The sequence below is a fragment of the Acanthisitta chloris genome, unplaced genomic scaffold (genome assembly GCF_000695815.1).
Source record: "Acanthisitta chloris isolate BGI_N310 unplaced genomic scaffold, ASM69581v1 scaffold34529, whole genome shotgun sequence".
Taxonomy (NCBI): Eukaryota; Metazoa; Chordata; class Aves; order Passeriformes; family Acanthisittidae; genus Acanthisitta; species Acanthisitta chloris.
The window spans coordinates 1-14,321 of NW_008693638.1; the positions used below are offsets into that span (position 1 = coordinate 1).

A 14,321-nucleotide genomic window follows, 5' to 3' on the forward strand; every position below is an offset into this window, starting at 1 on the left:
CCCGGCGCGATTGGCTTGTGAGGACTTCCAAAAGAAACCAAAAGCGATGCAAACACCAGCTGTTACTTTGCTCTGATACACTTGCTCCTAGTAGTGGTTTGCGTTGCTGTAGGTTTGTCCTGGGAATTGCTTTTAAAGGCGTTCCTGAGGTATTTTATCAAGGCTGGAAGCAGAGATCTTGCTGCAAGTGTGGGGGTCACTTCTTGGGCCTCTACAGCAGTGCTGCACGTTTTTCCACGTTTCTGTGACTTCTGCAGCTGAATGTTTTTAAACGCAACCGGGAGCAAGTGTATGTGTTTTCACGTTTCTGTTACTTCTGCAGCTGAATGTTTTTACACGCAACCGGGAGCAAGTGTATGTGTTATGTTGCAACTTTTTGCGTGCTTTAATTTTGCCCTCTGGCCAACTCCAAACCTGAGCCATAGGGAAAACAAGAGGAATGGTTTCCTAGCATTTTAAAATGGGATTCTTTTACTAGTAGATGCTCCTTTGGGGTTTTTTGTTTGGTTGGTTTTGTTTGTTTTCTTTGGGGGGTTTGTTGGTTTTTGTTTGGTTTGTTTGGGGTTTTTGCTTGTTTTGTTTGGGGTTTTTGCTTGGTTTTGGTTTGGGTTGTTTCTTTGGTTTTTTTTGCACAAGTGAGTTTATGCTGAAATGTAAATCTTTAAGTGTCCAGTTTGACTGAGCTAAAATACATTCCACAAAAAGGGAAGAGGGTTTTTTTGCCAGATTTCTAATAGGTTTGTCTAGGTAGGTCTGGAAAATATGGTTACATTTGTTCAGAATATCAGTTAAGCTTTGTTTACCCAATAGTAAAAGTCTCACCTGAAGTGTGGCAAAAAGACCAGTTAATCATTTGCTTCACCTGTAGAAATTAGTTGCTTAGCTGCTGAAGGGAGAACTTCAGTAAGAAAAAAGATATGCCTTGACTGTTCCTGACCCAGTCTCCTCTTTACTTGAATCAGTTCTTCCTATTTCCCTGACCACTGAGGCTGCTTTCAGCTTTTTCTTTCTCCTTTAGCAATCTTTGACTGTATGATGGGGCAGTTTTCTAGTGAAGAAAGTGTTTTGAAACTGGGACACTTTTCTTTATGAAACCAGAGTGGTTTTTTGTTTGTTTGTTTACAAGGCAAAATTTCTACCTGATCAGGATGTGTTTTCCTACAATCCAGGGCAGATTAATGGAAGGAAGTCCAAGGGATGTGCACAGAACTTGTATACTCTGAGAGGCTGCAAGTACAAATCTTGCTTAGCCACAGTAGAGACTGTAGATAACACTTGGAACTGTCTCTGGGCTAGAAACCAAATTGCAAAGAAATTATCAGGAAAGATCTTATCTTTATTGGGTTTTTTTGATAGCCATTTCCCAGACTAGGTGTGATTTGAGGGATAAAAGCAAACTATTCCCATATTTGGTGCTTCTGGGATTATCCACTCCTTTAGTTTGCTAGTGACACTTTGACATGCAGTGCTTATCATGCAGTGTTGCTGCAGAAGGATTGGCTCGGGCAGTGTGTAGCAGCCTGGGGAGGGACATACAGGGCTGGGTGACTAGTGGTCTCCCTTTCTGTGACATGGCATTTTCCATTGGAACTTGGGCTGGATTCTGCCTGGGCTGAGTGTGCCTGGTGTGAGAGCTCAGTGATCTTTGCTCTGAGCAGTGTGATGGCAGTTCATGAGTCCCATTAGCATGCCTAGGCTTCAGTGTTCTTCCTGTGTTAAGAGGCTGTTTCCAGAGTCAGAGACCACAAAATGAGTTGGAAGTGGTCTGTGTGTGTGTTAATATATAAACACATTTATCTTGTTAAACTAGTGGATTTAAATTTTGAAGAGTTTCCTGGGGGAATTCTGCTGAATAATTGTTTCTTTTCTGCCATTAGCCTTCCGCCTTGCTCTTATTCAGCTTCATGTGTCTGCTGTGAAATCAGACAATCTTCAGCGAGCCTGTCGACTGGTGAAAGAAGCATCAGCTAAAGGAGCAAAAGTTGTGGCTCTACCTGTGAGTAATACTTAGCCACCTGTGCCTCAAACCTTTCAAAACCTCTTTCCAGTGTAACCAATGCATTATATGTTCGTGTTTCTCTCTAGGTAGCTTACATGCTGTATGACACTTCAAAATAATTTAAAAAACAGAAAACTGGGGGCTCTCCCTAGCAGCACTGGTAAGAGGTAGGAAAACAGGAAGGGAAAAAAGTGCAGGTTGTCTTTTTTGTAGTATAAGATGCTGGTAAAGTTTTTCTGGTACAAATCCCTGGCAATGCCATCATGGATATATTCTGAATTCATGGAAGTGACACTGACTGTAGCTTGAATCTTTGCAGAAGAAATGTAGGAAAAGGCAGTTTTCAGCTGAATGTTTACATGAAGGTGAAAGGAGGACAGGCTGACAGTGACTCTTTGCCATAACCATTCCAGATACATGAGAAACAAAATAGAATTAAGACATTTCCAGCAGGTTATTTGTGGCTGGATTATGATTGAAATGCTTTTCTCTTGCAAATTCCTTGTGTAGGAACATAAATAGCCACTTAAAATTAATAATTTCTGATTTACTTTTTGGACTTCAGCCATGATTCCCTTGCTGGATGTTCACACAGATGGGTGTGCTGGCAACAAGGTGACCTTCCCAAGGGCACTTTGAGCTCTTTTCTTCCTCTCTTCCTGGGGTACATGTGTTACTCCTGTACTCTGCAGCCTCTGATTCAGGAGAGCAAAGTTCTTTTCCAGGTGAACTTTTGGTCTGAATGTTTTACACACAGAATGTTTTCTCTCCTGCTGTGACAGGCAACCTTCCCAGCTCCTCTGTGCTAACATAGTTCTTGCATTGCAAATATGACCACTGAGTGTTCTGCCTGGGCCTCCTACTTTGAGGTTATCTATTATTTGCTGTTTTCATCATGTGTACAAACATTGAGTTTTCCAGACTTGTTTAGTTGAGATACTCACTTTGCCAATTTATGCTTTTAGAGTAAAACTTATCAAACAAGGCAAAGTAGTTCACAGATTTTGGGAGGTAGATTGTGTACCAGCATTAGGACGTGAGCATGAAATATTCTTTTCCTTTTTTTTAAGTTACACTACATAAAGAGGTAACTTGCAGCGACTATATAATCTACTCCTCTGCAGAAGCACATGGCCGTTTTCCTATGACATATTAGCCTTGATGTGTTCAATTTTTTTCAGTTCTGAACAAAGAAAAATTTGTGAGAGAAAAGCAGTTCTTAATGTTTATGGATAAAGAAATAAAAGCACAATCCATTTGAGTAGAATTCGACCTAAAGCAATTTAGAGGTCTGTCCCTATATTCTTCCTGCTTTACAGAGCACATAATGCAGAGTGAAAGTTCTTGATATCTTGGGCATCTCAAATACCACTAGCCACCTAGTTTAGGCATCTAGACCACTCTGTTAATCTGACTGTCTAAAGTTTACATGCCTGGCTCTGAGGGATGGCAAATCTTTAACTAGGGCCCAAGATGGAAGATACTGTTCAGTTGTGAGGAAATTGTGTTTAAATTATTTTAGCAAAGCAAGAAGTAATTTTGAGAAATGCTTTTGCAAACATGCTTTTAAAAATTAAGAAATGCTGTGCTGTGGATGAGCATGAGCATTTCATAGTTTTGAGAGGATCTGTTCAGCTGGTAACTTGTCAAATGAGCTAGGTGGAATTTGGTTAATTGTTCTGATGAGAACATCCCTTGTGTTCTTGCTAATCCCAGACAGATGAATGTGCTGGTCTGGCTACTTGCAGCTTACATTATAGTCCTAGCTTGTGTTCTGTTTGGCATGAATTTCCACCAACACACCTGCTGTATTTTCTCTAACTGTTAAGGTCTCTCTGGTCTTCCTGATATTTTCCAATTTGCTTAGTGAGCTGCTATAAACTAAACTCCTGTAACTAAAGATTGTTTGATAACATTGTTAGAGAGGAGTTACAAAAATCAAGTATGTCTCCTTGTAGTGGTGCTGCTGGATTTTAGCTTTTTTTTTTTTCCCCATCTAACTTTAGGAGTGCTTCAATTCCCCATATGGAACCCAATACTTTAAGGAATATGCAGAGAAGATCCCTGGGGAATCAACACAAAAGCTCTCAGAAACTGCAAAGGAGTGCAGCATATATCTTATTGGAGGTAGTTTACTCTTATTGACCATCTCATGGAGGGAAAAATGTGCAATGTCTTTTAGTGCCATTGGACCAAAATTACATGTAATACAGTGGGAGAAATCTTTGTTCTTGCCTTTACAAAGGATCCATTCCAGAAGAGGATGGTGGAAAGCTCTATAATACATGTACTGTCTTTGGGCCTGATGGTGCTATGTTGGCAAAGCACAGGAAGGTAAGATGGCAGAATATTGTTATGAAAAGGTTTCTCACCAGTGTTGCACAAATTATTTCAGCTGTACCTAAAAGTGATGTAAATTAGTAGATCTTGCATTAATAATAAGTTGCATACTGTCAGTGAAATTTAATGTAATTTTTATTTGGGACATCCCTTCAAAAAGTGGTCAGAAGTTTGTTCTGGATGAGGATGACAAAATACAGAGAGTGTAATTGACTTTTCCCATATACTGGGAAAACTGTAAATCCTGGTCCAGCTCAAATATCTGTGTACCTTGGTCTGTGTCTAAAACATAATGCCACTTAAAGGGGATCAGGATTTTCCTCAGCTTCCCAATGGATTTAGTCCTTCTGTTACCATAAATACTGTTCTTCACATACTTTGTGCTATATGTATGGTCTGTGCAGACAACCAAAGTCCAAGTTGCACATTAAGCTGTGACTGATGTTTGTGGTAGATGCTTATTGTCATCTTCCAACTCTACATTGCTTTGTTCCTTCTGAGAAACTGCTCCTATTGGTAACCTCCAGTGTGGTTAATCTGACCATGCACACAGCTGTCATTCTGTAGGTGAACAGCAGATGATTTCTTTCAAGGGTAAACAAAAAATTGAGAATGCAAGGTTACTTGAACTAATAAGGTGGTGCAAAATACCTCTGGGGTGCAGGTGTTCATTTACTGTGTTAACTGATTCTGCACTTAGCTACACTATTAGATCACTTTGTGAGTGCTGTGTTGCCTTCCATCTGTCACACCACACCAGTCTGCAAGCCCAGTAGTTGTTTGGAGGATGAGTACAGGCTTGTACTGTGCAAGTATGAATGAATAACAATATAAAACCAGCTCTATTATTGGGAAGCTCCAGTCAGGAACAGGAACAGTCAGAAGATTCTTCCATTGAAAGGGAGGGATAAAGACTGTCTGCAGGGCCGCACAGGCATCTGCATAGCTGAAGACATGGGGATTTTATGGCTTGATGATAGTGTTTTGTGGAGAGGTTTTGCAGGAATGGGACTCAAATCTTGGAGAGGAAGACATCACCTGCTGTAGCATACTTCAAAATCATCCTGCCAAATCCAAGGCATTTTATATGTATCCTTTCTTTTGCAAAATTACTCATTAGGTCAAGATACCTAGCTATGTTGCAGGTATTTGCAACTTTAGATGTGTATATTTCCGTAAAGAAGAAAACTGCTTTAAGTCATCTTTGGGGGATCTAACAATCTTAAGCAGTGTTTAGTTTGGATCACGACAAAAGACTAGTCTAGATAGTAGTAGAAAACATGTGCCTAATAAAGAGGCTCAAAAACCAAGCAGAGAAATTGTTATTGTTATTAATCTTAGTATAATTGCAGGTTCATTTGTTTGACATTAATGTGCCTGGGAAGATACAGTTCAAAGAGTCTGAAACACTGAGTCCAGGGAATAGTTTCTCCATGTTTGATACACGTGAGTATAAGACAAGCCCTCTCTTTGAGGAGCTCTAATGCAGCAACACTGCAGTCATTCTGGAGTTCTCTTCCCCCTCCTTCTCCCCAGTAACAGATTTTTAGACTATCAGATTTATATTAGGTGTTTGACAACCATGGCAAATATAGTTTAAGTTTGCTCCAAGTGTGTGGGTCACTTCTGAAATTTTAAAAGGCAATGTGGTTGCCAAAGGATAGAGGAGTTGAAAGGGTTGAAGTATACATCATGGCACTCACTTTGGTTAAATAATGGTCCTATTGATTGGTGAAAGAGGAGTGACTGTGGGATTTTTTGTAGCAGTTACAGCTTTTGAATGGTTCTTATAAAATGTGGCTTAGAAAAGAACATATGTAACAAACAGCTGCACTGGCACATTGTTTCATGTGAGGATGATAAGATAATGGAGACAATTAACTGTAAATCATAGATTGCATTCCAGCATTCTTGAATAAACCACAGCAGATGAAAAAACAAGATACCAAGCTCTCAGTGCTCAGAAATTAACATGGCCCATTTACTAAACATTCCAAAGAGTCTTGTCTCCCGTGGTCACTTTCTCCTCCTTGCAGTCTGCATGCTGTAAGAAAGCACAGGACTGCAGTTTCAGTCCATGAAAAGCAGCTAGTGCTTTCTTGTCTTGAAAAGAAAACAACTGAAAAACTTGCAGCTAAATGAGAGAGGAATATGTTACACAAAGACCTGATAGAATATGATTTTGTGGAAATGGCTGTTCTTAAAGGGTAGATAAGAATGCTTCTCACAGTCTCTCATTGTGAAGAAAGAATTCTCCGCGAACAGTAGCTGGTGCTTGTTGGACACGTTTAAATTTAGCTCCTCTTGTTGCTGTGGGGCATATAAAATAACAGCTGGCAAGATGGCCACAGGGAGTCTTGTGATTGCTTTTGTGTACTTGTGATAGTGATATGACTGTTGTCTCTTGTGTTTTGAGAACAGCATTCTGTAAAGTGGGCCTGGGCATCTGCTATGACATGAGATTCGCTGAGATGGCTCAAGTCTACGGACAGAAAGGTGAGGCTGGGTCACAGTCAGCCATGGAGCACTGTCAGCCCTAAGGCTAGAACTGGGCAGGGCTGTTTCAGGGTGGTACATACTGGGCAACCTGTGCGAGGTGTGACATTCTTATCCTTGCCCAGTAACACAAAATGTGTCTTGTGGCCAAGACTGTTACTTAGATGAGTGACTGTTCTCCTCAAGTAAAGTAACCATAATTTCCTGGTACACATTTGCTCATGGAGTGATGGAGTATATCCCCACGTTAGGTAATGTATCCTAGGTCTTTGCTGATGTAAGTAATCACCTGTGTCATGCATAGACAGGCTCCATTTGGTTCCATTTTGGGCAGAGGTTGGGAAGTACTGAAAGAAACCTCACCTTGAGTCTCAAGGTGAAGGGCCACTCTAGGATAAACGATCCCCCCCTTAATAATAGTTGGGTTCTCATTGTCTTTTCACAAAGGTTGCCACCTGCTGATATATCCAGGGGCTTTCAACATGACAACAGGACCAGCTCATTGGGAACTCTTACAAAGGGGACGGTAAGATCGCAGTAACAGCTTATCCTGCTTTTCCAGAGGGAGTTTCATGTTCAGTTCCATGCACTGAACTGTTCTTGTCTCAAATTAACTGTGCATCAGAAGTAATGCTGCAGGGCCACTCCGCCATTGAAGCTGCACCATTCCTCAAGCCTTGCATGGGAAACCAAAATGATTTTGCTGTCAAGGAGAAAAGCAGGAATTACTGAGCTTTTACTCCTGCCAGCCCCTGGAAGTTATGTCCTTTCCAGGACCTTTTCCGATGGCTCTGTAAGCACTTGTCACACACAAATCCTAGACAGAAGAGCCACTAACCATTTGAGAACTGCTCTAATTACAGATAGAAATAGACTCTGAGATTCCTGAATGCAGTGTTATTTATTCATTTGGTCAGCTTCAATCAACTTTGCTACATACTGAATGAGCATGTGAACTACATGATACTTTGCACACTAACTCTGGAGCCAGGTGCTAGAGACTTCTCTTTCCAGGCTTTGCTCTCTCTGACCTTCGTATCATTTGCAGTTTTGGCTAGTCCTTTGGAGGATAAATAGCTTGCCTTTCAGCGTGAATTCTTCTACTTAGTTAAATGGTAGTATAAAAGCCAATTCTTCTCACTTTTTCCCCCCACTCCCTCATCTTTCTGTGAACACAGAGCTGTTGATAATCAAGTCTACGTAGCTGCTGTATCTCCTGCTAGAGATGAAAATGCATCCTATGTTGCCTGGGGACACAGCACTGTAGTAAATCCATGGTGAGTTCAGTTTGGAATTTTTGATTAAGAACATATTCTTGACAGTCACACTTGAGTCCTGTATTTCCATCTGCTCTTCAAAATGTAAGTTCATGGTAAAAAGCACATGAGACTTAAGCCTACATTCTCAAAATCATAATTTAAGACTGTGTAACTGAAAAAGAAGAAACTAAAACTAGTTTGAGTATTTATTCATTTTGGTAGTTAGGATGCTACTTAGCACCAATATTTAGCATCAGTTGAGCTGCTGAGCTTTTCAGCTTGTCCCCGAAGTCCAGTCTGTTATACACTATGCACTGTAGTAATTCTCTGTGTAGAACTGAACCATCTTAAATAGCTTACACAAAACTATTTCATTTCCTCAAAGAACAATACTGCTTTGACATAAGAAAAAACAAGAAGAATACCTTCAGCTAGAGAAGAAAGATATTCTGACTTTAGCAGAAGTCACAGAGGTGCACAGGAGGTAAAAGTGACCAAATCATCAGGCAGTTATTTTTCTTTCAAATAAATCTACTGATAGATTGCAAAGTAAGAAAAGTTTTGTCTATATCTTGAGCTCTTAACTTTATATGATGAAAGAAGTGACAAAACACTTAGCAGGAGACAGGATAAATAATGTTCAGTAGTTCATGCAGAGTAAAATATACTATTAAAAGCCATAGGATCTTGAAAGGCAAAAGTGTTCATCTCTGCCATATAGGGTGTCCCTTTCCCCTTGAGGTATGTTGCATGCTCACATGCACTGGTTCTCATAGTTGCTTTTACCTTTCTGCTCTTTGGATCACACTTAGGTTAAGTATGTATATCTCACGTGTAAAATGTGCCATATATAAAGCCTGGAAGCCATTTCTATCATGCCAGAGTTATGAATTATGATGCTATTTTTAGGACAACCCTGTCTTTACAGCTGTAGGCATTAAGGGTAGGAACGCTCTTTTGTACAAACAGCAGCAACTGGACTGATGCCTTGAGACCAGTGTGATAATGCTGTGAACAAATGTGTTTAATTTTGCAGGGGTGAAGTCATAGCCAAAGCTGGGGCTGAGGAAACGGTTCTATACACAGATATAGGTAAGGGTAAAGTTGTTTTGGTTTTTTTCCCCACTTTCTTGAGTACATCTCATGAGACTAAGGAGAGAGAATTTTTTGTAAGTCTTGGCCTTGCACATGCGAATACAGATGATGCCGTGTTCTGATGCCTTCTGCACCTTTGCTGGTCTAAAACAGGAACAAGCAGCACTTGACTATACACTTCTACTTTCCTTACTTTGAAGGAAGCTGCCACCTTAGGAAAGAGCAAAGTTGAGGTTTCCTTCAGCTCTCACTGCCCACCTGCAGTGCCCTGTAGGCCCATTCTCTGTGAAAGCTCTTTTCCCTGCCTTACCTCAGAGCAAGTCAGGGGCTTTCTTATTTGGCTGCTGTTGTCATAGCTCTTTTTTCTCCCCCTGCAGATCTGAAGAAACTTGCGGAAATCCGTCAACAAATCCCTATTTTAAGCCAGAAGCGTTGTGATCTCTATGGCATAGAGATGAAAAAGTGAAGCTAGGTGAAGAGAGAAGGTGCAGTTGCTACAGTGTCTGTTGCCTTCATCTTTAGAAGGATTCCCATAGTAATTGCTCTACAATTTACTGCCAAATGTGCCTGTTAAAAAAAAAAATAACACACAACACAAATCTTGGTGGTCCAATTCTAAAACTGATTCAAATGCAACTCTATATCTGCTCTCATACTGAAGTATTTTATAGTATTTTACAGCTAGAATAAAGATAGAGTGAAATCAGTTCAAGATAGCAGTAATTAACATTGTGCTTTATGCATCAGATGTTTTAGTTACCTTTTGGGGGCTTTTTCTGTATAACACACAAATGGAGACCTTGTTCTCTGAAACCCCTCTCAAGTCAGCTTTGGTATTATGAATTTTTCAGTGAATTATGAGATAATCGAGAAGCATGATTCTTCCCTCTCATATTCAGTTGCAAACAAAGTTCTCTGAATTCCCTACTTCTAACTTGGAAAGCTTAAAATTTAACCCACTGAGCACAACAGGCCAAATTCTGCTCTGCAGTACTTGGGACAATGCAAGAAGCTGCCAGACAGGGCTACCACTACAGGAGGATCTGTAATGGGCTGTAGTTGTCTTGCCTGGAACATGTGTATTAAATTCTTACAGGAAATGCTGAAGTGACACGGGGAGCTGTGTTGTTAATTGCTATGGTGTCTTACCTTTGCTCTATGTGCTGCTTCCTTAATGTGTCTGAGTGGGTTTTACTCCTGCTGCCTGGCAGTCCTCACTGGAGAAGGCTGAGGGGAGTCAGCTGGAAAGGATTGGAAAACTTGCAGCACTGCTAAGTCTTCCTGCCCACAGTATTCCAGAACACTACTCAATGTTCAAATGCATTATTGCTACCGTGGGCAGCTCCTGTCCACTGCAGGGGAAACACTCTGTTCTCTGCCACTTTTGCTGAAGAAGGATGGCTTTAAAATACTGAGAACAAGCCCAGTCTGATGTGTAGTTTTGGGTTTTGTTGTGTTTGGTCTTTTTTCCTTAGAGCGAAGACACTTTTTAATGTAAAAAAGAATTTCCAAATTGTGGGGTTTTTCCTTGGAATGAAAAAAGAAGCAACTCTCCAGCCTTTACCATAGGCTTTTAGTTTTCCAGCAGAAAAAAAGAAAAAAAAAAAAGTAAGGCTAAAGGAGATTACAAAATACAAAAATGGGAGGGAGAGGTTTTCTCTTGCTCTAGATAACCACATTTGCCCCCAAACCACCTTACCTTCTATTCATGTTCAGCCATCCTCCTCTTCCCACAGCTGCTTTTTTGTTTTTTAAATGTTCATTTGGCTTTTCTGCAATGAGCTAGGTGTGAGTTTTATAGAGGAAAATTAACACATCAGTTAAGCCAAACCTGATTCATCCTTCCCCTCAAAACACAGATCCCACCATTCCACTCAGTGGCATTATGTATTCCAGCAGGTATATTTTGGTCTGTACTTTTCACTGCATTTTGGTGTACATATTGGACTGGAACTCTTAAGAAACAAGCCACATAGCGTAAGATGAAACGAAGATTTATTTCTTGAAAAATAAATATAAAAAATTAACAATTTACCATTTGAGCCAAGTCTCCTGCATTAGATTTGTGCCTCCCACATACTCAACAATCTGCATCTGCAGTGGCCATCACTGAGCTCCAACTTCTGAATTAAAGCAGTAACCCTTATGCATCCATTTCTCTAAAATATTTTTTCCCTCCCCTCTCTCCACTAGTTTAACATGCAGCAGCAGTAACTAATACTACCTTTGGAGGATTCAAGTAGTGTAGCACTCTAGGCTGAATACTTAAAATTTCAAAAATGCAAAGTGCAGTCTGAAGCAGACAACAGAATCCGTGGCCTGGACCCTCCCCTGGAGTCTCATCAGAAAATGTGTCACAAGCTAATTCAGTGAACTCAGCTAAAGAGCTGACAAGCTCAGTCCTCTTCAGTCTGTCAGGACAACTTCTAAGCACCTGGTTTTGGTAAGATATTTTAAGGGTCTCCAGGGTACTCCACTCAAAAGTGAAGCAAATGCGACTGTATTGAGGGTTTCAATGAAAAAAGTACATGGTCAGTCCTCATCTAGATAATGCTTAAAGCAGCCAATACTCAGTCTCTGTGTTGGAACATAATAGGCACTTTTAAGTATCCATGTTATACATACAGAATATTGGTGCATAAGTATAGAAAACCAACCAGTAACAACCCTGAAACAGTTCCAGGATTTCAGCCTGCAAAAATACATTACTAAAGAAACGGCAGAAAACACTGTCATGCCTGTTGTATTGGGCAGTGTTAGTATCACTGGGCTGATTAAAGCTGCATCTAAGCTGCTCTTGCTAGTTGCAGTTACAGTACAGCACTTGAGTGTATGTTGGTTCCTTCTTCACTTTCAATCTGCAGTTAGACCCTAGGAAGTCAAGTCACAACTTATCTCCACCTGAGACAGGCTTGCCAACAGGGATTGTACATGATCAGAATTAAGTTGCAAGACAACTGTATGTAGAAACAACATCCCAGAGTGTCTCCCTAGGACATATCAGGTTTATCCAACTCTTCAGTACTAGCTTCCTACAAAATGTCAAGGGGTTTTTTTCATTTGTTTGAATAGCAGTAATACTTGTTTCACTTCAGCTTCTGATTCTCAAAGTTCACATCACACCTGCTTGAAAGGAAAACCTCACCTGCATCAGCCACTTCAAGTCCCTTTCACTAAAGGGATCCACCTGCATACACACATTCTACTACTCACACTCCCAGGTTTCCTGGCTCAATTTCCTTTCCCCTATAACTTCAGCTCTCAAGATCATACCTCTGTGAGTGATGGAAGCAAGTGAAGATCAGATTTGTTAATTTCACATCTTCTCCTCATTCCTTAAAGGTTGAAGTGAAAGAAGGTGACAAGGAGTCAGTATTAGTTCTTGCTAGACTCAGAACAACATCAAATACCCACAGGGTGCACCACTGCAGAAAACGCTCTCATCAAAACCTGTTCTCGTACGTGTCAGAGAGAGATACTTGAAGGTAATATTTATTTTTTCAGTTTACAGGTGATATGTCATTTACAAAAAAATTACAGACAATGCATCCTTTCAGTGCAGTTTCAAACTAGTTCAAGAACAGGCAAACGTCTGTGATGATTTGGAATGCTAGTAATTGACAGCACATGCTTTTTCCCTTAATTGATTGGGTGAGGTAAGGAATGGGGTACAGGTGGGTGATGAGAAGAAAATGCCAATGTAGATAAGGCCATGCGAATAAAAACTCCTCAGGAGAACAGGACTCATTGGTCAGTCTGGTATATTTTTGTTCTCAGGTAACTGATGCAGAGATTGGAAGTTCAAGAAGACATCTGACACTTGTTAGTGCAATGCCCTTAGAAGCTGCCAGTACCTTCCCATACCTTCGATTCTACACCAACGCTGTGATTTCAGATCACCTACTGAGCTAGCTAAGAGAAGGATTAAATCTTTATGTCTACTCTCCACCACTTGATTTCTCAACTAGTTGCTGGGAGAAAGGAAGGTCAAGTTGAAAACGCAAGCTGCTGCTGTATGGTGGCACAACTACAGAACAAGACAGTCTGACTACAGCATGACCACGTGACAATTCACCACAAACAAATCTATGATACCAGGATGGAAAGAAGCCCAAACTAGTGTGTCATAAATTAAGCTACATCATTCGCATGAGGTTTATCCAACCACATCAATCCAGGAAGAGGCAAGATGGACTGACTGACTTCCACACCAGAAAGATAACCCAAAGCAAGAGGGCCCTCTGTGAAGTTCCTAACTACAGGAAGATTGTTTATACTGTATTTTGTAATCTGCCCATCTGCAGTTTGCAGAACAGTTGTTTCCTTCCTACAGTGTTTGTAATCTTGGACAAGACAGTGTCTACAGAACAAGGAAATCAGTGCAGATTCCAGATCCATTATTTGAAGTTTTAGCGTATCTTGTTCCTTATCTCACTTAATCCTGCAAAGGGGCTCTTACAAGGAGCAGCTCCTAACACAGCAGTCTTTAGAGACTGAAGAGAGTTTAGATAGTCTATTAGCTGTTACATTTATGCAAAAGCATCAGAGATTACAAGGATTATATGCAAGCATGACCTTACCTTTGGGAGCTTGACTCCCAGCAGTGCTTTCTGTTCTTGCAAGTCCCTCTGAACCCTCCAGAACAATTTCTATGACATCCAAGCAAGAACTGCATATAGACAGCATAGTCTATACTGAAGCAGTGTTACCTGACCTCCTTCCCCAGCCAATGTTTTCTCTAGCTTCTCCTACACAGTACTCTAGGGCTTGCTGGGGTGAGGATAAGGACTGTCAAATTAATTCCCTAATAGCTGCCACAGGACTATTTCTAAGTTATGCAGAAGGTGGAAGGGGATTTAAGGGAAGATTGTGCATGCTTGCATATATTTACAGGGATTCTCTCCGTATCTACTGACTTAAAAAAAACCCTCCATTATTAAAGTTTGAAAATTAATTTTTTCCTTTTTTGCAAAATTAAAATCAACCCTCAGGAATTAACTGGATATAAAAAAAGAAACCTATTTTACAGCGCTGACTAGTATTACCTTTAAAACCAACAGGAAAAAACCCACATGCTGTAATATTGTTTGATGAAGCAAAAATCGCCCACAACATAATCACCCAAAATGAAC

At 40.5% G+C, this 14,321-nt stretch overlaps 1 protein-coding gene across 1 annotated transcript; it reads left to right on the top strand.

Moving 5' to 3' along the window:
- Nucleotides 1-1,877: 1,877 nt before the first annotated feature.
- Nucleotides 1,878-9,883, top strand: NIT2 (nitrilase family, member 2; the record flags this gene model as incomplete). The annotated part of the gene is made up of 9 exons (XM_009083141.1): nt 1,878-1,996; nt 4,006-4,126; nt 4,245-4,333; nt 5,692-5,785; nt 6,761-6,835; nt 7,283-7,361; nt 8,014-8,112; nt 9,131-9,186; nt 9,567-9,883. Coding segments are annotated over 9 exons (821 nt in total), but the record flags the coding sequence as incomplete, so codon positions are not given.
- Between the last annotated feature and the right edge of the window lie 4,438 nt (nt 9,884-14,321).